Here is a 23463-nt window from a genome sequence, read left to right as displayed (position 1 = left end):
TTTTAAACTTCTAAATTTTAAAGTATGTATAGAATGATCTTAGAGCTTCATTTTTGTAGTTGACACTTTTTTCAAAAAATAGCTCTGTGAAGAATTATTGTCTTGTAAAGTAGTTCAATGCAAAATAATGAGATGTTCCACATAAATCGACTGTAACTTCCAAAATAGAGTCGTCATCAAAAAGTAGTCAACTACAAAATTGAATCTAAAGGTTTGACCTGCATACATTATAAAATTTTAAATTATTGAAAAATAAATGACGCTGTGACACGCTTTCAATTTTTTTAAATTTTCATATTGTCTTGTGAAATTTCACAAAGTTCTTGAGATGCTATATTTTCAGCTTTTTGAGCGATTGCATTTGAGAATCTCTGATGACTTGTCGTATTGGACGACTGGATAAAAGAAGATTGAAGATAATCATCATCTCGTGGTCCTGATCTGAATGAGACTTTATTGTGAATGTTTTTCAAATTACATTGAAAATCATTCACTTTTATTTCATCAGCTTTCTCGTCTTAAATAACCAATCAAAAATGATTCACTTCGATTTTGCTTTGAAGTCTATGCATTGAAAACAAGTTCAATCATAGATGTAAAACAAATATGAACTCAGAATAATGAATAAGGAAAATATGGTTCATTAGGAAATCCGCGATTTCATGTTCGACTGTGCTAATTACTTTTGTTCATAACTCCTTCCATTCTTTACAATTCTACTCAAAATTAGTATCAAAGTGAATCATTTTTTCTGTTCTATCAATTTCAGTCAAAACAATCCATAAAAATTTCCTTATCTCCAAATCGGCACTTGCCTTGTGAAGCTATCTACCACCTTTTTTTCGCCAGCAGTCAGAGGGGGATAGTGTGGGGAAGGCAAGAAGCAAAAACAACACTACTAAACTTGAGACGCAGACACTTTTCTCAGCATTGTCTCTTGGACGTTCGCACAAAAACTCGAGCGGACTACCAGTGAAGTGAGGTAAAACTAAATATACAGATATAGAGTATCATTTTGAGGGAGAAAAAAGGAAAAAAAAATGTAAAAAGCAGGAAGAAAAGGAAGGGGAAGGAAGAAAACGACGCGAACATAATTTCTCACTTATCTTAGTATTTATAGTGCTTTTAATAAAAACCTCGGACCTAAATATGTTTTTCTCTAATCATTCATGACTAAACATGATTTTCGGAACCAAGTCTGCATTTCAATCGGCATCCTCAGATTTCAGGAGCGTATTTCTAATTCTGAACTGTCTATTTTCTTTAGTTCTAACAATTTAATATGTGTTATTACGTAAAAACGGTCTTACACTTCCAAGGTTTACACTCCCACCTTGCGAAAAAACTGGGTGAAGTATGTAACTATTTTTGAAAAAAAAGGCATCGAAATTGTGAATCACTGATTACTTGTCTTATTGAGCGCTTGGATAAATAAAGATTGGAAATAGTCTCCACCTCGCGGCCCTGATCTGAATCAAGCTTTTTTTTATAAATGTTTTTCAAACTGGAAGGAAAAAATTGAATAGGTTCAAATAGAAAATGTTCACACAGAGCTCTTTGTTTCAAAAAGTCAATAGAAATGAGCTTGAAAAATATCAGAGCTAATTCAACATTTTTGCAACCATACAATGGCTTGAAAAACTGATGTTAATGAATAGTGTTGCTTTTCTTTTGCAGGTGATCCGTTTTTTGTATTACATTCCAATTTTCCTGCAGAATTTACGTAATTTGTTTTGTTTTTCTCCTGAAAATCGCTATCCGACACCTCATATTCCTTTTTTGCCCTTTTTCCCCCTCCCTTCTACCTACAACGTTACCCCTCTCCCGTGTTTGCTTGCGTGTCGCATTAACTGTGCCCCCCCCCCCGCTCATCACCTTCCTCACTCTCTTCTTATTACCCCTATCGACTTTCCAACGCGGAACGGACGCGTCGCGGTCCACTGTACACCGCTGCCACCTTTTTCCTACGCGGCAACCTTTTCTTTTGTCCGAGTCTGATGATTTTCATTGTTTCGCGTATGAATACATATTTGAACTTGCTACTACAGTTTTCTTAGTTTTTCCTTGACTTTCATTTGTTTTTGATATTGTTTGACAAACGTTTATCTTTTTTCAGATTAAACCAACCGAAAGGCGGAATTTAAATCGAATTGTGAACGCCAATAAGATTCCTTATGGAGCAAAAACCATTTGGAAGGATTTCACGAAAACGGTGGGTCTTTTCTCATTTGAAACATTGCAAATCGTTATGAAATCTCTATTTTACAATGTAAAACAAACGAAACAACAAAACGCTTTTTTTGAAAATGACAAAATTCTGTTCTTGCAGGAATAGAGAATCTTTGTGCTCCAGAGGCTCTTCGTTAAACTGATTCAAAAGGACAAACAAGGGTATCGTGCAATGTTGGATAGTCAGAAAAATCAACGATTGGTTTATTCATTGGAGCGGACTGAAGATTATACCAAAAGTCTGTGCGATTTGTGGGAACAACAGCAAACTGCGACCGGTGGTGTTCAAATCAAACAAGTTGTTTGCAAGGAATAAGGACTTGCTGTGGAGAATAAGGTGAAGAGTGTTCTGGACAAGGCTCGTAATGAGGAAGATGAGTATTGGAACAAGACAAAATTGAACCTCGAGGACTACTACACAACGGCACATGGAATCCGCGAGAAGATTACTCTACAGCATTATTCAATGGGAGGAGGAAATCTGAGCATGAAGCTGAAACCGTATCAACTGAGGGTCTCGAGTGGATGGTCTCATTGTACATCCACAATCTCTATAGGATTCTTGCGGAGGAGGTGGGATTGGGAAAAACTATTCAGGTAATTAAAAAATCCAGTTGTTTCCAATTTTCTAACACATATTTTCAGACAATCGGCTTTATCATTTACCTGGTGGAAATCAAGAAAACCTCTGGTCCATTACTCGACATTGTTCCGTTGTCAAACATTTCCTACTGGCAGAATGAGTTCGACAAATGGGCACCCAACATGCATCTCATAGTGTTATACGGGAACAAGGAGACCCGAAAAGCCAGTGAGCCAGTTATAAGTCAGGGAAGTTTAACGTTCTTCTGACAACCTTCGAGTACGTCATCCGAGAGAAAGCATTGCTTGGAAAACTCCGTTGGAAGTACATGATGATTGATGAAGGACATCGGCTGAAGAACGAGCACTGAAAATTAACAGAAATGTTGAATACAAGAATTAAATGTCAGAGAAGAGTTCTAATCACTAAAACCCCTCTCCAGAATTAAGTGAGTAACATTAAGATGTATGAACATTTTTTAAATGTTTTTATTTTACAGCTCCCGGGACTATGGGGTTTTCTTAACTTCCTGCTCCCAACTATCTTCTTATCGTGCTCAACTTTTGAACAATGGTTCAGTGCTCCATTCGAAAAAACCGCCAAGAAGGTCGAATTTACTTCAGAAGAGACGATGTTCATTATTTGACGTCTTCACAAAGGTTTGAGACCTTCTTCTTCCCGTTTGCTCCTTCTCGTGGGCCAACTTCTACTATTAATAGCTTGACAGTGTTTCAACCTTATATTGTGCAACAAGGAAGAAATGTGGTCCAAGTTGGCGGCATGCCTCCAAACAAGCAAATGAACACAAAGGTTGTTGAATATGGTCAACTACCGAAGTGCGACTGAGATCAAAACGCCGGAAAAACCACCAAGACCTTCTCAACAACCAACAGAAGATGAGTTAAACTCCGAACCAGCTGATGAGACTCCAGAAGCACTTGAAAAACGTTATGATGGTTACATGAAAACGTTGGTAGAGGCTCACCCAGATAAGAAATGTGATGTGATGTTTGCTAAACTCAATGATGCGACAATACGGAAAGAAGTGGAGTTTTAGTAAGTTTCAGATACATTTGTTACAAAGTAAAACTTTTTTTTCAGTCGCGAGCAGGATATGAAGGATCGCGAGACTCACCCAAGTGAAATTGTGAATACGTTGCCAGAAAAAGAGCACACGAAGGCAAATATCGAGTACCTTGGATTGGTTCTTTTCGGGTTTCATGGAAAACTTCGAAAAGAAGTCATGTCACACACCGTTCTGGTTTCACCTACTGAGTTCTTTATCAACCCATGGTCTATCCGATTGACGAAACATAAGTACATTCAAGAGTTTAACCAACATCCGGAGAGAGAAGTGTTAGGAAAGAAGCGAAAGTCAACCAACTACGCTTTTCTTCAAAATCTTGCCAAGCACATCAGAGAGTTTCGGGAATTCTATAAGAACTCACTAAACAAGCACAGAAAGGTCTACAAATCGTGCTGGAATGACGCCGGAATCTGCCTCGATTTGAGTATCGCCAGTTGGTTCAAATTGCACATCTGATTTTTGAATAATATGATGAACGGTTTTGTCTCATGTGGACGTCTTTTGTGATAATTGTGAGTATTTTCTAAATCTAACATACTTAACATTCATATTTTCAGAAGAACATACGGAGATTTCGAGGTTGCTCGGTTTTAATGACGTTATATTCAAGATCACTTCAGTGTGATCCTGAGAAGAAGGACGTGCTCCGTAGCTAAACTCACATCAAATGTGAAATTCAACTACAAATCAAGTTCAACATTCGTGAATGTAGAAAAGACGTGATAAGCTGTTGGCAGGAAGACTCCGTGATGAATGACTGATAATCACACAGATGGAAACTACCAAAGACCCCGAATGCTGTTTGAAAAGAGTGATATTCTGGTTTTCCAGGTTCAAGAAAGCTCTCCGTTTTCGTGCAATTGCCGAAGAGGAAAACGATGGGATTCACAAGATTATCGATTCAAAATTCGAACAAAAACTGGAAAAATGGTACATTGGGATGTCTTCAGTCAACTTCAATAATTGAATTTTACTTTGGACATACTGGATTGACGCCGGAATCTGCCTCGATACATGTTTCTCCACTTAATTCAAATTGCACAACTAAATTTTGAATGTTTGTTTCATGTGGGCGTCTTTGGTGATAATAGTGAGTATTTTCTATCTCTGACAAATATAATATCATGAAAAGAAGGAAGGTATGTCATCAAATCGCGACCATAATTTCAAATCGGATAACTAAATAGTTATATGTAATAGCTATCATTTTTGGGTTTTTGTATGACAAAACGTTTTTTCTTTTCCAAATTGCTGATTTTATATTGAAAGTTGAAATGTGATGTGAAACCGTGATATGATTTGGAACGAGCTTGTACACAATGATTGAATTGCAATGAGCTTGGAAGAAAAACACGAAAGATGAGAATTGCCAGAACCGAATGAGACAAAGCTACCGAGTAAAAGAATTTTCATAATTTTCTCCTTTCATGCTACTCATCACAATTTCTTCCTTTAAACTCATCCCTCAAAGTTCTCGATTCCGAAGTGTTAACAAATGGATAAAAATGTGTAGATTCACTGTTATTAAAACGGTATTTCTACCATCAAGTTCATATGTTGATTGCGAACCGAACTACCGGGATTTTGTGTCTTCTAATACACTTTCCTTTCACTTCAAATGATAAAAACTTCAATCTTTCAATCTATTTTTTGTAAATCAGATTGATTCAGATATTTCAATTGTTTGATCTTGTTTTGTCTATCTTGGAAAATGTATGGCTAAATGTTTGACGTGTGCTTTGAAGTATGGAATCATTGAACTTTAAATAGAGAAGACGACACACCACACGATTGTATCTTTTCTCTGTGTCTCCGCAGCCTGCTACACTATTTTCTTCTTCTTTTGCAATATGACTCTCTTTTTCCTCACTTCCCGCAACGTGTCATAAGAATACTGAGACGGAAGCAATACATGTGTTCACCTCGTCTGGCAGAGAGAAACGAGCGCAACTCCAATTGGAAGTAAGACGAAGAAGAAGATGCAATACATGACTAGTGGAAGTACCTGATGCTATCTATATCTGTTTTTGACTCCCGATAAGCAATTTCTAATGCACAAGCTTTTCTTCTTCAGATTATGCCTTTTGATCAGTATATAAATCTCAATTTATGTTATTTCTGAGAACTGGATTACAAAGAGTACTACCGGAGTCACCACAGTTCTCAAAAAGGACCCAAATAGGATTTGAACCAGTTGGAAGAAATTGGCGGCTGAAATCTGCAAAACTTGGAAAAATAAGATATTCAAGGTTGATTAGACCTGACAGAAAAATTACTAAATCCACTGCAGATTTAAAAATATATTTATTGAGAAGATTTAACAAAACAAAATTTAAGCAGTTGTTTGCTCTTCCATCATTCATCCGGCTGAGACGAAGTTGTATGCTGAAAAACATAATTATTTTGAGAATTTTTGATTTTTTAAACACTTACTCCAACCTACAACCGGAACAAGTTCAAATTGCTTGATGCTTACTCCAAATCCTCATTGGTTCCTGTCGGATCAAATAGGAATTTACGAATGTCGTCTGAAAATTCAGAATTTCCTTCAAAAACTGTATATAATGATGAAAACTTACCGTACTCCTCATTATGTTTTTGGTCCACTAGAATTTATTTAGTTTTCCGGACCATTGCGACGTGCTCCATTCGGTCATCAAGAATAACTAGAACTGGTTAAGACCAGGAAAATAAATTAGAATTCAAAAAAAATAAGGAAAAAAGAGGGAGAACCGAACACAACGGTTCATAGTAAAGCGAATGATGAAACCACGCGGCGTTGCTGTTCTATTGTGTTGATATTTTTATGGTTTGTAAACAAACGACGATTGTTCCGAGTGTCGCGTTTCATATTGATGACGTGTCCTGCTTTTTGGTTTGTTTTCATAGAGAACGAGAACCAAATGAGATAGAAAAGAGTTTTAATAATCCGATCCTCGGAGTGCACATACAGAAAAATTAGTGGATTGGAATGATAAACCAAAATTATTTTGAAAACTGAAATTGTAGGGGAAATTGGATCCAAGAACTGTAGGCCTTCTTCCGTAAAAAATCAGCGGAACTTGGTTGGAAAGCGATGAGCATCAAAGTTTATTCCTCTTTTTTTAGTCAATTTCGTTATCTATAGTCTGAATTTTTAATGGTTGGCAAACAAAGACGTTGTTTCGAGTGTCGTTTTTTGATATTTTCAATGCGCCCCAATTGATGGCGTACCGTCGGCGCGTTTTCTCAATAAAACATGTGTGTAATTCATAAACATTAATTTAAATTTTAAATTTGAAAATAACTCCTGAACCTTTTTTGAATTTTTGATTATTTTAAACTTAATGTTACTCTGCCCACGACCGGAACAAATTTTAAATTTTTGAATTTCCTCTCTATCACGTCTAAAACATATTCATTCAGATCAAATACGAATTAATGAATGTCTGATTAGTTTGATATGAGACAATAAAGATATGCGTAAAGAAAATTAAATAAAAAATGAATGGATCCATTGAATACTCAGAAATAATACATTTTCCATGTCAGTGTTTTTCGCATTCATTTATGATTCCGGATGTCTGTCCTAGCAGAATTTCAGTACTTCCTTTCAGACAGCTTATACCAGCTGAAAAGTCCACTTGCACTTCTGTGATCACTCTTATACATCTTTCATAAATCTCACATGATTCCACATCTTTCATCAAACGCGGAAGGTGTCCGGAAAATAAGGCGGAGCTTGCGGACCACTATAAATACCAAGTTGAATAATAAAGTCATATTTTTCTAGAGTATTGAGATCAAATATTATTTTGGCTTTCATCAAAATATTATTTTCGAGAGAGAAATAATCTATTTTGTTTGTAACCACTTATATGGGTGTTTGATTGTATGAAAGCTGATTGCATTGACTTCAACTATAAAACATAAAATATGGAATATGGAATGTGGCATGCCATCTATATTATGGCAAAATTAGTGTTTTTGCATAGCTCCATGATGAGGCTAAATGCTTGGTGTATTTTTTAGTTATCTATGGATAACCTGGGTAAGTTAGTATTTTCAGAGGTAATTATACTTTTCAGAATATGCTTTAATTTTATAATAGTGGTTATGGCACTGTATGTTCATATTTTGATAAAACCTAGTTAATATAAGATATATTTTGTGCAGCTGAATAAAAGTACTCAAACATTCTTCTTATCTTTAATGAAATTTCATTTATTTCTGACCAAGGAACTATATCACGTCTTTTTCAAATATTTCAAGTCCCCCGACTTTCATCTCCCCTTCAAATCCAGATTTTCACATGTCTTCGCATAATTCGTCATCCACCTGATACCCGGCGTCTCTTATCAACACACGGTGTTTCTCTGCGCAAAGCCGTGCCAGGTGGAGGCCGGCACGGCTCCGTCGGCTCCTGTGCTATAATTTCCGGTGACTAAAGACGGTGAATTCTACTTCCCCTCATTTCTCCTCATTTCCCAAGCTCTCTCACTCTTATCACGCGCAAAAACAAGAGCTCCTTCGTCTCGGCTCACATCATCAACAATTTCTCCCGCACACTGGCTCTTATCAACAACATGGCTCCGGCGGCTAAGCCGTGCGCGACGGCCGCGCGGGTGTCGCGCACTTTTCAGGCACCAGGTGGACGCCTCCTTCTTTTTGTTTGTGTCTCTTATCAGTACGTCTCTGTTACTCTGCGCGGTGCCAGGTGGAGGTTGGCACGGCTCCGTCGACGGCGTGGGCACGTTGTGCTGAAGGATGTTGTTGATCAGGCGGCGCCCTCTTGGCTTGGCTCTCCTCTGCGTCTCTTATCAATAAGTTGGCGGCTCATAGAGCGCACATGACGACGACTTCAGAAGTGTATCTGCGTTTCTTATCAACCAATAGTACTCTACCCGGTGCCTGGTACAAGGCACACGGCTCCGTCGACGGCGTGGGCTCCATGTGATGAAGGGGGTTGTTGATCAGACGGCGCCCCTTTTCTGGGCTATCCTCTGCGTCTCTTATCAATGAGTTGGCGGCTCAAAGAGCGCGTTTGACGACGACTTCAGGAGAGTTTCTGCGTTTCTTATCAACCAAAACTATTCTACCCAGTGCCTGGTACGAGGCGCACGGTTCCGTCGGCTCCGCCGGCTCTTCTAGTGCCGTGGGCTTTGTGAGCTTCGAGTGCTCCTCGAACAACAATTTCAGATCACAAACTGCGTCTCCCTATCAACCGTGCTCTTTTCAACGACACTACATCTTCTCTGTTGCGTGCCTGGCACCGGCTGCCGCGGCTCCGTGCACGATTAACGAATTCGGCGCCAACGCCGTCGACAGCGTGCTAAGCTCTGCCCACCAAATCCGACTTCCATCTCCATTTCAGTTCCTCTTTTCTCCTGGATTGTGATCAGTGCACTTTTTGTTTTTCGATCACTCCCGGATATTTTTCTCATTTGAATTAATTCAGCAGGTGGCCTTCTGCAGTCTAAGTCTCTATAGTTATAGAATTATTCATTTATTTACATCAAGAAGCAATTTGTGACGTCATGAGTTGTTTATGACTAAAAGCTTCGGATAGAGATGGAACAAATGAAAATGATATAGGAAAAACATGAAACGTTTACAAGAGAAATAGAGAATAACTTTAACATTGATTATTAATTCAACAAACTAGCCATTCGTTTTCTAATTTAGATGGATCTTGAAGAGTCCCAACTGTTTATCGACGACCCGATGGACCCACATCCAGCCATTGAGCGCCCAGACGACGAAAGATTAAGAGAATTATCGACCATTTCCAATATCTTTGTCGAAGGCGATGACGGACATTTTGCTTTCCTTACCTTGGACGATATTCTGCCGCTTACCAATGCTATTATCAAAACATATACCTATTTCGGCAGACATATCACCTTCGAGACAATTTATGGATATTACTTAGAACAGAAAGAACGAAACGGAGGAGTTCCAGAAGAGATAAAGAGGTAAATTTTGAAAACAAATTAGCGTATCGAGACACCTTTTATTTATAGCTTTCACTGTATTTATGAATATGCACTTCCCACTCCTGAGGAGCCTTTTCCTGTTCCATCGGGTCGATACAATTCGAAGCTATTCTTGAAGGAAATTCAAGATTATTTCTATGACATTAGACAGGTCCTCCCGTCTCCAACTTTGAAGAAAACCGAGGAACTGTTCCAGGTGGCTTGCAAAAACGCAACGAATGATCAGGTAGCACAAAATAATTACTCATACATGACGTCCAACTCAAGTATTGCAGAAGTATAAGGTTGCTGACATAGAGAAACTACTTGATATAGCATTTCTTACCATGAAACAGTCAACAACCGTTGGATTCACTCATCATCGTTTTGTTCAAGCTTCCACTGTTTTGTTTCCTTTCTATAACTTGATCGACCGCTTGAATATTCGAGCACTTTCTGCACTCAAGGAGCGTGTTCGACATTACGGTCGTTCTAGCGGCCTTCGCAGCCGTGTAAGTTGGAACTTCTTCAATTACATTCATATTTATTGATTTGCAGCAAACTTCTATTTCATCGGTTGTTCAAGCACTATGTAATATTATAATCAAAATCCAACCGGCACAGAAAATCCGGAATGATCCTCAACCGAATCCATTTTCAAACCTACATCAAGTATATTACCCTGTGCATCCTACCGGAATGCCGTATGGAAACGTGAATGTTGATATAAACCAGAATCATGTAATGGCAAATGGTCCCCACCATCCCGAATTGGCAAATGGAGGCATAGTCCCTCTCGAGCATCCTGGACTTCAAAACTTTGTAAATCCACTTGGTGATTTTGCTCCTCTCATGCAGCCAGCTGTTCAGAATCCTAGCATGATCCATCCGATGCAGCCAGCAAACATTGTTCTTCATATGCAGCCGCCACCGCAGCATCCAGTGATTCCAAATGATGACATGGTCCCGCTCGTGCAGCCAGCTCTCCAGGAGGTTGAACTGGTAAATGGAAACATGGTTCCTCAAATGCATCCAAATGGAAATATGGTTCCACAGATGCAGCCGGTATTTCAAAACCAAGGTATAGAAAAAATCATAGTTTTATTTTTTAGTTTCAAGCAAGAAAATGATTTCAGAAATGCAATGGCATCCTCATATTAATAATGGTCACATGGTTCCACAATTGCAACATCCTGGCTATGCGAACACCATTGAGCAGCCAAAATACGAAACGGTGCCTGGATATAAGACTCCACGTGCTGTTATGGACGCAGTATGGCTGGCAGGACAAGAAGCAGTCAATCCTGAAGAACAGATCGATGACGAGATGAATGCCGAGGAAGAGATGAATGGTTTTGCAATGGGAGAGCTGCGTTTCAGAAGAGCAATCGTGGTTGAGCGACGAGATGATGCGTCGATCAGAGCAGAATTATAAAACAATTACATTAACTTTTTTCTTATTTATTTTTGTAAACCTATATATTTGGCCCACCAACTCATTATTCAATGTGATTTGTTTACAAATTCTATTTTGCTGATATTCAACATATAAAAAAAGAAAATAAATTGTTTGTATCAAAAGCATGTTAAACTTTTGATTTTTCGAAAGCACCTGACCAGCAGCTCATCCGCGGAGGTAGATTATTGATTTTCCGCAAAGAAGGGCCTGAAAAACGAGAAATTTTTGTATTGGTGTTCTATAGCAAGCTTATCTTTAATGAAACTATAGTTTTCAGGTTTTTACCCATAATCTTTGAGAGACCGACAATTTTTCATCATTTACTTCTGATCTGAATGTATATTTCTTGATCAGGTGTAGATTTGAGAGCTGTTCCGGGTTGTAGGACGGAGCAGACTTCCAGACAACCAAGAAGCATTACTGTCGGATATTATCTTTTTCGCACATCCACTTCTAATCCAAACCTCCGATTCTTCCAAGTCACCTTCCATCATTTCACAAAATCATTGTCCTTAATCTTGCGTATTCTGGTATTTTTAGATACATACATAGCAAGACAATCTTAGAAGATATTATAAATTGATCAAACTTGTATAGTCAATCATCTGAAAAATTTAACAGAACATCTTGCAATCATCATTTATTTTGACATGAAAAAGCACAAAAATATTTTAAAAGCTTAAAGCAATTGAATTTCGGATGGTGAAGAAGGACAATTTTACAGGGAAATAATGAAATGCCATTTGTGTAGTGGACAATAAGGAATGAAGAGTATTGGATGAAGTCGGCAAGAAGAAAAAGATTCAGCTTTCAATCAGTATCCACGTGGACGAGATTGTTGATCACTAGATGCTGCCTTAAACTATTCATATAGTTTTCCAATTGAACTCAAATTTCAAAAACTAACCTTGACTTCAGCGATGGCATTCTCGAGCGTATTGAAAGTTTCACTGTCGTGAATCTTCATTTGCTCCTTGACTTTTGGAATATCAATCATCGATTCGGTAGGAAAGATGATTTTGGCCAAATCGTTTCTCAGGCGGCAGTTTTTCAGACGGAGGGCTTCTTTCTCCTGATGAAGAGCCTCGTTCTCACGGTCCTGGCGGTAGACATATGCCGTGAGATCATCGAGTTTCTTGGCCAATTCCTCAATGGTGATCTGACGTTGGGAAGGTGGCATGTGACTTGGAGCTGCTGGCTGTCCGGCGTAACCAGGTCCATAAGCTCCAGAATGACTTTGCAGTGCTGATGGGGCAGCAGAAGGCCCAAACTGGTCGGTTCCACGCGATGAGGCAACAGAATGACCATGCTGGCCATTTTCAGCCGGTCCGGCAGCTGTGTAACCAGAGAAAGTGGAGTAATTGGAGTAAGCAGCATGTTGAGTTTGTTGTTGAGCTCGTTGTTGAGCATGATGTTCAGCTTCTCGAGCTGCTTGTTGAGCTAACTGAGCTTGTTCCTTTGCATGCTGGCGGGCACGGTGGAACAATCCTTCAGTCGAAGGACGTGCAGTGCCATACACATCATATCCTGGTTGGGCTGGAGCAGCAGGTGGCAAGTTGTTGACTGGGGCAGGCGCCTGCTGTCGGACGGTTCCGTGTGTGAAGACCGAGTCGGAGAGGCTTAATCCAGAGACGGCCGATGGTAGATCCGCATGGATTCTTGTTTGGTTTGCTTCGAACTCCAGTCGGGCTTGGCGTTTTTGACGCGCCACGTCATCTTCTTTCGTCAATTGTGGGAGCTCATCGGCTAGTATCTGTAATTAGAGAGTATGTTGCGTTTTTTATCGAAAAAAGAAAATATGTTTACTCACGCTTTCACTTTGAATCTTTGACTGTTCGGCCTTGTAGGCAGCCATGGTTCCAAGAACTTGCTCCATTCTCCAGACGTAACTGTAGACTTTTTCTTGAACATCGCATCCTCGTTGGATCATTGCGGCGGGGACAAGGCAGCGGACGTATTTGAACCACGCCATTACCTTCGATGGCCCAGTTTTGTGATCTTCGATGATCTTCTTGGAGGTGTGGAGAAAGCCTTCCTGGTTCTTTGCCTTAAAAAATGTTTATATGTAACTATATTCGGCATTAAAGAAGTTTTCTAGAAATCAACTTACCGTTCTTTCCAAAAGGACATTTCCAATTTCCGAATCGAGGATATAATTTGAGGTGATTGCCGAATACTCATCAAACATTGGATCCCTGTTGGCGAAATCCACTTCGTACAAGGCGAAGCACGTGTAGTCTTGAATTTTGACTTCGTTTTTTACAGTCTCCAAGACTTTGAGGCATTTCTGAAAAAGGTGGTCCTTAAAAACTTTATAACTTAGACCAAATACTTACGGTTACTTCGTATGGAGCCCAGAGTGTCTCCTCTCTCAGTTCAATTGGTTTTACTGCGACTTCAATGATGGATCCAATATTGATGAAATCACAATCAACAGTCTTCCTGAAAACACAACATTTTGCTCTGAGTTCCGTTAGTTTTAGCTTACCAATGCATAATCGCACATCGGTTCACTCCATGGAGCCAGACCAGCATGAGCCGCTTACAAAGCTGGACATTGATCCCGACTTGGATGATTTCATTAGCATTCGCATCATAGGAGTTGGCGGGGCGGGACTGGGCGTGCATTTTATGACACCGACAAGTCTGAAATGAGGTAAAAATTGTTAAAATCGTAAGAAATTAAAAAATAATCGATATTCTGGAGAAAGAATGAGCTAGAAAAGACATTGGTGACTAATAACACTGAAAATGGAGAAGAAAACGAATAATTACTGAATAGTCTCACGGAAAAGTGATGGAAACCCAAAAAATCAATGACGGAGAGAGAGAAACTGGTCACGCAAAATGAAGAAAATGACTGCGTACGCCACGTACAAGTGTTCCCTTATGAGGAGAGTGGAAGGTCCGCACCCACACAGCCAAATTTATTGAGCGAGTGCGGCGGAGCGCAACTCATTATTCAACGTTATTCGTTTGCCAATTTTATTATATTAATATTGAACATGGGAAAAAAGAAAATAACTAATTAAAGGTGGTCAACTACTTCGAAATTGATTATTTATCAAACATGCCATCACCGGTTAAAGTTAATGATACAATAATGATAAAACAGTTTGGTGTAATGGTACCAGCTGCGGTGAGAGACACGGAAATAGAAAAAATACAGTTACAAGTACACGTTATTATCAATTTCTTCGCTAAAAAACATCTGTGGTTCCGAATTTCCACATTTTCTTTTCATTGATGTCTGGAGCTGTAAAAATGATTAGGAGAGGAAGAGAAAAGGGGTTTCATACTCGTTAAACGCCTGACTCACGGTACATTTTGTACTTTATTCCAAATCCGGCTCATAGTATTAAATTCGGACATTGGAGGTCTTAGGTATTGGAGGTAAAGACATCACCAAAAGTCAGAAATTGATACTTTTGAGAACACGGACTGGATAAGTAGACAGAAATGGAGTAGTTTTTGATGAATAGTTATGAATACAGTAAGTAGTAGCTCTATTTCATGTTTTTGTTGTAGCGGAATGTCGAGTGATCAAACGGCGATCTGAAAAAGAAACATATTTATTGCCTTTTCAAGAACACCGAATAAGAAATGAAGTGTCGGAGCACTTATATTGTTGGTGTATACGTTCTGCTTACTGTTCTTTTTACTTACGGGGGTCTTTTACTTCGAATTTTTGTAAATTCTGTTGGAACTTCACAACCGATATTTGAAGGTGGACGCTGTATTAATTTTTACAGTGATTCGGTATTAGTAACTCTCCTACCACCAATTTCTCATCTAAACGGTCCTCACATGTGATGTCTGATAGGACGAGCACCTTTTCTTTTGAACAGTTGACCAACTGTAATCATTCCATGTCCACATGTTTGTTGTCACGGGGCATTCCACTTTCACTCTTCAGCTTCCGTTCCCATCCATACTTTACCAGTAGTAGTACCAACTCCATCAGTTTGCTGAGCGTTATTTTCTTTCTGCCACTTATATTGTCTCAATGAAATTAAAACCTGAACTTTCCAGGTCTCCACCTTGCTGGCACCTTGATGAACGGCTGATCAAATACACGAAAGGAATTCAACCAGCCACGGGATACCGAATTGATGCGAAGTCAATCAAGATGCTTGAGTATCAAAAAACGCAATAACACCATTATTGCGTTTTGTCTTGTTGAGTTGATTGGTGACTTCCTAACAGCTCCAAAACGTTTCTAGCTTTTTAGTGATTATCAGGGGAAAATCATCCGAAGGCGTAACGCGAGGCACTTAACCAACAGCTCATCCGCGCAGGTAGATTATTGACGTTTTGCAAAGGCGGCCCTGGAAAACAAGAAATATTAGTGTTGATATTGTGTGGAATTCGATTATTCGATAATATATTTTTGTTTTCAGGGTTACTTGGCTATAATCTTTGTGAAACCGCCAATTTTTCCACACTTACCTCTTTTTTTTACGATTTGAGTGTAATTTTCTCGGTTGAACACAAGACTCCAGCGGTTTGATGAATAGCTAAACAGACTTGATAGTTTGAGGAACCCTCATGTAAGGTTTTTCCTTTTTGTCTTCAAATTTCATTTGCAAGTCATCAAATTTCTGTTTCGTTTCCTCACATCGAGCGATTACAGAAACCTGACACTCCACGATTCTTCCAATCATTGACTACTCTCTTATTGTTGAAACGCTGTGCCCTTAATAAACTTCTGCGTGATAAAGGACCAGTGTGATTTGTAACAAATTCATCGAACCAGTTGTTGCCGTTGTCCTATCCGTTATTGCTAATTCACTATCCACACAACTTTTGTGATTCCAAGACTTGAGTAATTGTCGGTCTCTCTTCAAATGGCGTCAATGAAAACCTCTATCTACATGTTTTGTCCAGACGATATCTCTCATAACGGATTTTTCCAGTTGTCGTTGATGTTTCCTCGGAAGTTATCAATACTGAGAGCCTCTACCCACACATATTGTTCAAAATGAGTTCATCCTTCCGCATAGTGAAGGGATTCTCTTGATACTCAAGCATTTGATTGACTTCGCATCATTTTGGTATCCCGTGGCTGATTGAATTCCTTCCGTGTATTCGATCTGCCGTTCATCAAGGTGCCAGCAAGGTGGAGAGCTGGAAATAGGGATTTTGTTTCGGGGTTCTGCATTTAGCTGCTTTCACATTGACAAATTTTTCTGATACATATTCAAGACGATTGAAAACGAACCTGAATTAATTTCTATCAGTTTTTCGGAATATTCTGCATATTGATTAACATTGCTGGAAACCTCCCGATACACACTTTGATCAAAATGAGTGCATCTTTTTGCAGAGATTCTCGATTGAGTTTCAGTTTGAAGTTTCTTGGCTGTTTTTCTCTTATACGAGATTTCGATGTGTTACACTGTGATGATGCTACATTTTTCGAGACGTCCTCGATGCAAACACCTCTAACAAGGTCGTTTTCCAACAGTATCAATATTCTCAAAGTGAAATGGCTGATTCTCCGTGGATTAATTTATCACGGTTCCGACTGATGAGAGATTTCAAAAAATTCTTCTAGAGAATAAACTTCGGTGCACCACTTTTGATTCCTTTCGCGCCGATCGTAAGTTCTGAGTCGAATCCATCAGCTTCCTATCATAGTGTAAAGTTTTTGTGGTATTCTGAAATAAAAACTATTATTTACTCTATATTTTCTGAATGTAGATAACTCACTCTATCAAATTCGTGTTTTTGTGTGGTGTACACCAGTATGACAAGCATCGTGTGAGGTTTCACTGGGTTTTTCTTTTACAAACAGTTTGTTTTGATTCACAATTTCTCAAATCGGGTCATTGCAGTTTCTGGCCGATTCTTGTCAATGCTGGGAAGCCTCAATCACAGGTTTGTTTCCAAAAGTTGTTCAGATTTTCATAAGGTCGTTGTAGCCCCATTTCCAGTCGTTTGATGCTTCATTCACCTCCAACATTGTCATTTTCTATAAGCCTCGATTCTCTTTAAGCTAACCAGCTTATAAGTGGAATGTGTCTTCATAGTGCAGCAGAGAAGTTTTCCAAAAGTACATTTTGAATTGTGAACACTCGTTCGATACACCATTTATCCAATAGTCGGCGTTGGCAGGGGATTCTGAGCCAAACGTTTTCATTATTTTGTATCAGTTCATCAAATTTGTGACTGGTTTTTAGACGATTCAGTCCACTGTATTTTGCTTCCTCATATTTTGGTACGCCAAAGCGATTTTCTTGGAACTTTTGCGTCTCGGTTGACATCGTAGCCATTTAGTGTCTCCCGGATGGTTGATACAACATTCGATCAATCATTTGACCAGCAGCATTTCCGTTCAGGTATTGTACCAATTTACCGGTGAGTCGAGCCTGAAAAACGATAAATATTAGTATTGATATTCTGTGAAATGACAATTTTTGGTAAAACTATCGTTTTCAGAATTTGTTTGCCATAATCTTTGTGAAACCGGCAACATTTCTTTACTTACCTTATTTTCTCTTTGATCTAGATCTTATTTTCTTGCTTGGAGACAATTCCTCAGCGGTTTGGTGAATAGGAGAACAGACTCGGTTGCCCGACAACCGACGAGCAACTCGGAACATTTTACGCTTTGTCTAGGAATTTCACTTCCAAATCGTCAAATTTTCGTCTTCTCGTTTCCACATGTCGACCACGGAAACCAAATACTCCAAGATTTTTACAAACATCGCTCATTTGGTTACTCCCATCTTATTGAAACGATGTGTCCGTAATCGAGTTCTGAGGGGTACAGGACCAGTAAATGAGGAAGATTCGTGACGAGTTGATCGGACCAGTTGTTTGACGGATTAAGTCGGATACGGTAGTGGAACGGTAGGTTCTTCACGTGAAATTTATGACATGACGCATTGGAAGAATCCACTATTTTTTCTCGATTCATGTCAATCCCATTAAAGCAGTTTTTCAATTGATGATTCCACGTCTTGTGTGGTTGTCAGTCTCTCTACGAATGACATTGATGGAAACATCTTTCTGTTCAAAACTGGTGCATCTTTCTGCGTGCTGAAGCAATTCTCTTGATACACGAGCGTCTTGATTGAGTTAGCATCGATTTGGTGACTCCTGGCTTGTTGAATTGACTTTTTGTACGTTCGATCAGCTATTCATCAAGGGTGGAAACCAGAAATTACCTTCCGTGTCTTCGATGAAGTTTCTGCAGGGTAGATACCTAAAAATTAATGTTTTAAGTGTTGAATTTCTGAATTTCTCTGGATTCACATTCAAAACTCTCCCATTACTGGCTACACGACCACTAAAACCACCCTAAAACATCTTCACTAGTTTCTTAACAATTTTCTGTGTTTTGGTGATTGTCAGAGAGCACAACGAATCAAGCCAGGATTTAGAATGTGCGAACTAGTATTCGAGAAAGTTTTTCACTGGCCCTTAGGTTATTCTCAAATAAACTATTTAAAAAACACATTTATAGGTGCAATAACAGTTTTCGATGTTAGAAAATTATTTTAACACTCACATTCTCTATTTTTGTGCACTTTCACGTAAAGAATTGATCTGATTTGGTGATTATGAGACTTCTTTCAACAGTTTTAGCCAGATATTGCTCCTCCTCCTTTCTTTGCCTAAAAATCAACAGAGATAAAGAAATAGTTCAGTGAACAACGATCACTCACCAACAATTATTTGTTTCCACTCGGAAATCAGGATCGAACGAGCCAAGAAGTCCATAAAAAGCAAAAGAAGCGAATCGAACAGTGCGAACACCACTGGTAACACGTCCATGACGTGCGCTCAATTTGAATGGGGTCCTCTCACCGTTTCTTCGGCAATCGGGCACCCATTCTGTTAGTGGGGGGAAGAAAGATTCATTTAACAGGGGGATAAGGTATTGGTGACCAAAATACTATTAGTGAGGTATACATAACAGTCTGAAAACCAAAAATTAGAAGAATTTCTGCGGCTGATTTGTCTAAGTCGGAGCATCCGTGGAAGACGATGTGAGATCCGTGCGTCGGTCAGTGGCCACTAAAATTGTTGTCTGCTTTCTCCTCGTGTTTCTCCAGCTAATCTTGGACTTGGCTCTCTCTTCTTGAAATCTTGGCTTTGTACTCGATATCTGAAAATTATAGTTTTTTGATTCTCATGTCGGTTCTCTTCGAAAACATCGCTTCAGGCTCCAAAAATCTGATAAAACTCACAATACCTTGTTATATGTGATATATTTCCGCCAGTTTCTGTGACATCGTTGTTAAATAGGTTTTGAAGTAGTCAACCCGGAGAATGTGGGCTTCGAAAGTAGAAAAGTGTCCGGTACACTCCCAAAACGATTGCCTTTTTCTGAAATTAGAGACTTTTTGCCTGGCCCTTAGTTTATTCACAAATAAATCACTTGGAAAACACATTTCCGAGTGCAATAGCAGTTTTAGATGTTAGAAAATGATTTTATTACTCACATTATTTATTTTTTTGTGCACTTTCGCGTGAAGAAGTGATCCGATTTGGTCATTTTGAGTCAACTTCCACAATTTTCACCTGATGTTGCTGCTCTTCCTCTTGTTGCCTGAAAATCGACAAAGATTAAAAAAATAATTCAGTAAAAAACTATCACTCACCAAGAATGTTACGTTTCCACTCGAAATTCCGGATTGAACAAACCAAAAAGCCAATGAAAAATCAACAAAAAAAGCAAAAAAAGGAAATCCAATAGTGCAAACACCACTGATACGTCCACGACGTGCACTCAAATTGAATGGGGTCCTCTCACCGTTTGTTTGGTGATCAGACACCCATTCTTTTAATGGGGGAAGAAAGATTCATTTAACAGGCAGATAAAGTATTGGTGTCCACAATACTATTAATGAGGAGTACATAACAGTCTGAAAACTGAAAGAATGAAGAATTTCTGGGGATGATTTGCCAAAATCGGTGCAGCCATGGTAGACGATGTGAAATCCGAGCAACGACCGGTGGCAACCCGACTTCCAGCAAATCTTGGGCAATCTTCCGACTCATCGAAACCTGAAAATTTGAATTCGATAAATAATGAAAAAATATAGAAGAAATGATATATTACTCACCGTGAAACATCTATCTACACTGTTTTTCTTCATTCAACCTCACACAGTTGCCACGAGATGCCAAAGACGACTATTGCCGGTTTCGCTAAAAAGCAGCAAGATGGTGTTATTATGACACTGACGGCGCCCTCAAAACTCCTAATTCAAGTGTTGCAGCTACCTTTGAAGCAGAAAAAGCAGTTGTAGAATGTAGTGACCACTAGAAACAGGGCAGAAAGCAACGAGTGAACGATTTGATGCATGTAAGCGCAGGCGTGCTTCTTTTCGTGTTATTTGTGATTCCACGTCGTTTTTCCAAACATTCCTTATTTGACTGCTCCCATCTTATTGAAACGATGTGTCTGTAATCGACTTCTGTGTCATATTGGACCAGTACGAGTTGTTCGGACCAGTGGTTCGACAGATTGACGTTGTCCTATCCGCAATGTGATTCCACGTCTTGTTCCTCCTTTCTTTGCCTAAAAATTGACAAACATGAAAACATACTTCAGAAAAAAAAATCACTCACCAAGAATTTAACATTTCCACTCGAAAATGAAAATTGAACAAGCCAAAAAGTCAATGATAAGCCAACGAAACAAGAATCCAATAGTGCAAACACCACTGGTAACACGTCCACGACGAGCACTCAATTTGAATGGGGTCCTCTCACCGTTTGTTCGATGATCAGACACCCATTCTGTTAATGGGGGGAGAAAGATTCATTTAACAGGGAGATAAAGTATTGGTGTCCACAATACTATTAATGAGGTGTACATAACAGTCTGAAAACTAAAAGAATGAAGCATTTCTGGTGGCTGATTTGCCAAAATCGGTGCAGCCATGGTAGACGATGTGAAATCCGAGCAACGACCGGTGGCAACCCGACTTCCAGCAAATCTTGGGCAATCATCCGACTCATCGAAACCTGAAAATTTGAGTTGACTCTCATGTCGTTTCTGCGCGAAAACATCATTTCGGGTTCCGAAAATTTGAAAAAACCACGTATTTTTTGTTTAACTGTGAGGCATTTCGGGTGCCGATAGAGGTTTGCGTTCAAACATGAACTTACATTTCCTATTTTCTTCACTTTTCCAGTCGGGAAACGCTCGGCAACTTCTGGTTAACAGCGCCAGCAACGCTGAATGCTTCTTTCCAGGGTGTTGACCTCACTTTTGCTTCAAGTCCCTCTGTTGGCTGAAAATCAATAAATAATGAAAAAATATAGAAGAAATAAGATATTACCCACCATGAAACATCTCTCTATTTTGTGTTTTTCTTCATTCAACACAGTTATCAATGTCGATCCCGACGGAATCCTTGTTCTCCATTCTTATAGATCAGGTCATTTATTCTGAGGCGTTGTCTCAACGTTTCTCTTGATCCAGAGCGATAAGTGGGGATTTAGCTATAGCTGACGTCGAAATTGTATGTTTTTCTTCAGAGACACCTGAAAAGTTAAAAATATGTCTACTGCTGCTCATATTATGTCCATTCAGAGGTTTTGTCTTCAAAGTACAGAGACCTGATGAAGTTATAGGTATAAAACTCACTTTGGTTTGGAAATATGGTGCGAAATTTCAGATCGGGTGAAAATCTGGTTATGGTGGACAGCGGTACTCCATTTTCCGGCTTTGTTTCCTCCACTAAACCAAAAAAAACCCCAAAAAATCCTTTTTCGTTTGTCTCGCGCTTTCTACAACGTCGTTGAGGCTTCATGGACTGTCGAAAACGTTGTGTTGCTAGTGGAAATTTGCCCAATACACTCGCCAAACGTCCAGCATTGTTTCATGGTCGAGGAGTTTCTGAAACAAAAGCATAAACTCCTCATAAAATGATTTTTTTGTGTGAAAATGTGATACCGAGTGCCGATATATATTTTTATACAAGACTAAACTTACATTCTCTGTTTACCTTATTTTTCTCAGTCGGGAGGTGCCCGGTAACTTCTGATTAGCATCATCGACATAGTTTCATCCTTCATTTGTCGCTGTGAGCCGCACATGAGTCCTTTGGTTGCCTAAAATAATGAAAAATAAGCAAATATCGAAGGAATAAAATATTTTTGATCATAAAATTGAGATTTCTAACCAAGAAATTTGTTTTTTAAAGTTTAAAAACGGTTTTTCACATAGTATTCTTTGTTTGAATGTGGTAAAAAGTCGATAAAACCAACAGTGAAAAAGAAAGACACGCTTTTGGTGCAAACACCACACACCAACACACGCCAACGCACGCCAACACACGACGCGCAACTGCGGACACTATAGCGCACCTCTGGCGATAAAAATGTTTGAAAATAGCACAGAAACAAAAACAATCGGACTACATTTGAAAATACTGTAATTTTAGATATTCCGCAGTTGAAATTTGAAGTTGAAGATTTGCAAAATGGAAAATGAGTTGATAATAGCAGATTATTGATCAAGTATCATGTTCCAAGTGCCTCTAAAGTTAACTAAACACACCGAAGACAAGTATTCAGAAAAATAAAGAACACTCTGATGACAAACCATTTTTTGGTGTATTTCTCGCTTCAATCACCAAGGTTTCTTTGTCAGTTTTGATCCGTTTCAATTCGAGTAGCCAAGTCTTCATTTGTACGAGCAGAAATTCATTTTGGACACTGTCGAGAAAAGTTCTCATCGGATTTTGTTGGGTGGTGTACACTAATTTTATGCTCCGAATTCTAGTAGTGGGTCCTGAGTCAAGTACACAAAATTTCCATTATTTTGAGTAGTTGACCGCCCGTTTAGAAAGCAAATTGTGGTGTTCTAAAATCAGAATATAGCCATTATTTGCATTTTCTTCGGATAGATTACTCACTGTGATCTACTCCTTGTCATTTTTATTTATTATTCGAGGTGTCAAGTTGTCGTTGGTTTTTTTTCAATTGCTGGGATCCTTCATTTATTCATGTTGTGCACACATTTTTCAGTATGCTGGCGCAATTTTTTTGAAACTCGGCGTTTTGATTGATCCAGCTCCGATATGTTTTTGTTCCTTTATGCTGGTTGACACAAGACTATGTGTATTTTATCAGCCATCATTCATCGAAGTGCCGACTGAGTGGATACCTGAGAAATGGATTTTCA

At 39.0% G+C, this 23463-nt stretch overlaps 8 protein-coding genes across 8 annotated transcripts; 3 read left to right on the top strand and 5 right to left on the bottom strand.

Annotated features, from left to right (window-relative positions):
• Positions 1-2754: 2754 nt before the first annotated feature.
• Positions 2755-3081, top strand: GCK72_026174 (uncharacterized protein; the record flags this gene model as incomplete). Its single annotated transcript, XM_053736707.1, has 2 exons — positions 2755-2826; positions 2875-3081. 2 exons carry the CDS (start codon positions 2755-2757, stop codon positions 3079-3081), a joined length of 279 nt encoding a protein of 92 aa, XP_053580273.1.
• Positions 3082-3632: 551 nt separating this feature from the next.
• On the top strand, positions 3633-4355 carry GCK72_026173 (uncharacterized protein; the record flags this gene model as incomplete). Its single annotated transcript, XM_053736706.1, has 2 exons — positions 3633-3868; positions 3914-4355. 2 exons carry the CDS (start codon positions 3633-3635, stop codon positions 4353-4355), a joined length of 678 nt encoding a protein of 225 aa, XP_053580272.1.
• A 5208-nt stretch (positions 4356-9563) lies between these two features.
• GCK72_026172 (uncharacterized protein) lies at positions 9564-11288 on the top strand (the record flags this gene model as incomplete). Its single annotated transcript, XM_003101878.2, has 5 exons — positions 9564-9853; positions 9902-10100; positions 10150-10365; positions 10412-10934; positions 10990-11288. 5 exons carry the CDS (start codon positions 9564-9566, stop codon positions 11286-11288), a joined length of 1527 nt encoding a protein of 508 aa, XP_003101926.2.
• Positions 11289-12126: 838 nt separating this feature from the next.
• On the bottom strand, positions 12127-13940 carry GCK72_026171 (uncharacterized protein; the record flags this gene model as incomplete). Its single annotated transcript, XM_003101859.2, has 6 exons — positions 12127-12168; positions 12220-13065; positions 13123-13359; positions 13423-13599; positions 13649-13754; positions 13801-13940. 6 exons carry the CDS (start codon positions 13938-13940, stop codon positions 12127-12129), a joined length of 1548 nt encoding a protein of 515 aa, XP_003101907.2.
• Positions 13941-16335: 2395 nt separating this feature from the next.
• GCK72_026170 (uncharacterized protein) lies at positions 16336-17072 on the bottom strand (the record flags this gene model as incomplete). The annotated part of the gene is made up of 3 exons (XM_053736705.1): positions 16336-16439; positions 16879-16972; positions 17025-17072. 3 exons carry the CDS (start codon positions 17070-17072, stop codon positions 16336-16338), a joined length of 246 nt encoding a protein of 81 aa, XP_053580271.1.
• A 515-nt stretch (positions 17073-17587) lies between these two features.
• GCK72_026169 (uncharacterized protein) lies at positions 17588-19094 on the bottom strand (the record flags this gene model as incomplete). Its single annotated transcript, XM_053736704.1, has 3 exons — positions 17588-17683; positions 18485-18522; positions 18986-19094. The coding sequence occupies 3 exons, from the start codon at positions 19092-19094 to the stop codon at positions 17588-17590; spliced, it is 243 nt and encodes an 80-aa protein (XP_053580270.1).
• A 243-nt stretch (positions 19095-19337) lies between these two features.
• On the bottom strand, positions 19338-20399 carry GCK72_026168 (uncharacterized protein; the record flags this gene model as incomplete). The annotated part of the gene is made up of 6 exons (XM_053736703.1): positions 19338-19428; positions 19516-19546; positions 19845-19872; positions 19925-20051; positions 20186-20330; positions 20390-20399. 6 exons carry the CDS (start codon positions 20397-20399, stop codon positions 19338-19340), a joined length of 432 nt encoding a protein of 143 aa, XP_053580269.1.
• A 349-nt stretch (positions 20400-20748) lies between these two features.
• Positions 20749-22966, bottom strand: GCK72_026167 (uncharacterized protein; the record flags this gene model as incomplete). Its single annotated transcript, XM_053736702.1, has 3 exons — positions 20749-20847; positions 21130-21296; positions 22882-22966. The coding sequence occupies 3 exons, from the start codon at positions 22964-22966 to the stop codon at positions 20749-20751; spliced, it is 351 nt and encodes a 116-aa protein (XP_053580268.1).
• Between the last annotated feature and the right edge of the window lie 497 nt (positions 22967-23463).

Source organism: Caenorhabditis remanei, chromosome X (genome assembly GCF_010183535.1).
Source record: "Caenorhabditis remanei strain PX506 chromosome X, whole genome shotgun sequence".
In the NCBI taxonomy this organism is placed as follows: domain Eukaryota; kingdom Metazoa; phylum Nematoda; class Chromadorea; order Rhabditida; family Rhabditidae; genus Caenorhabditis; species Caenorhabditis remanei.
The sequence above is the reverse complement of the archived record's forward strand: the minus strand, read 5'-3'. Positions and strand labels throughout refer to the sequence as shown.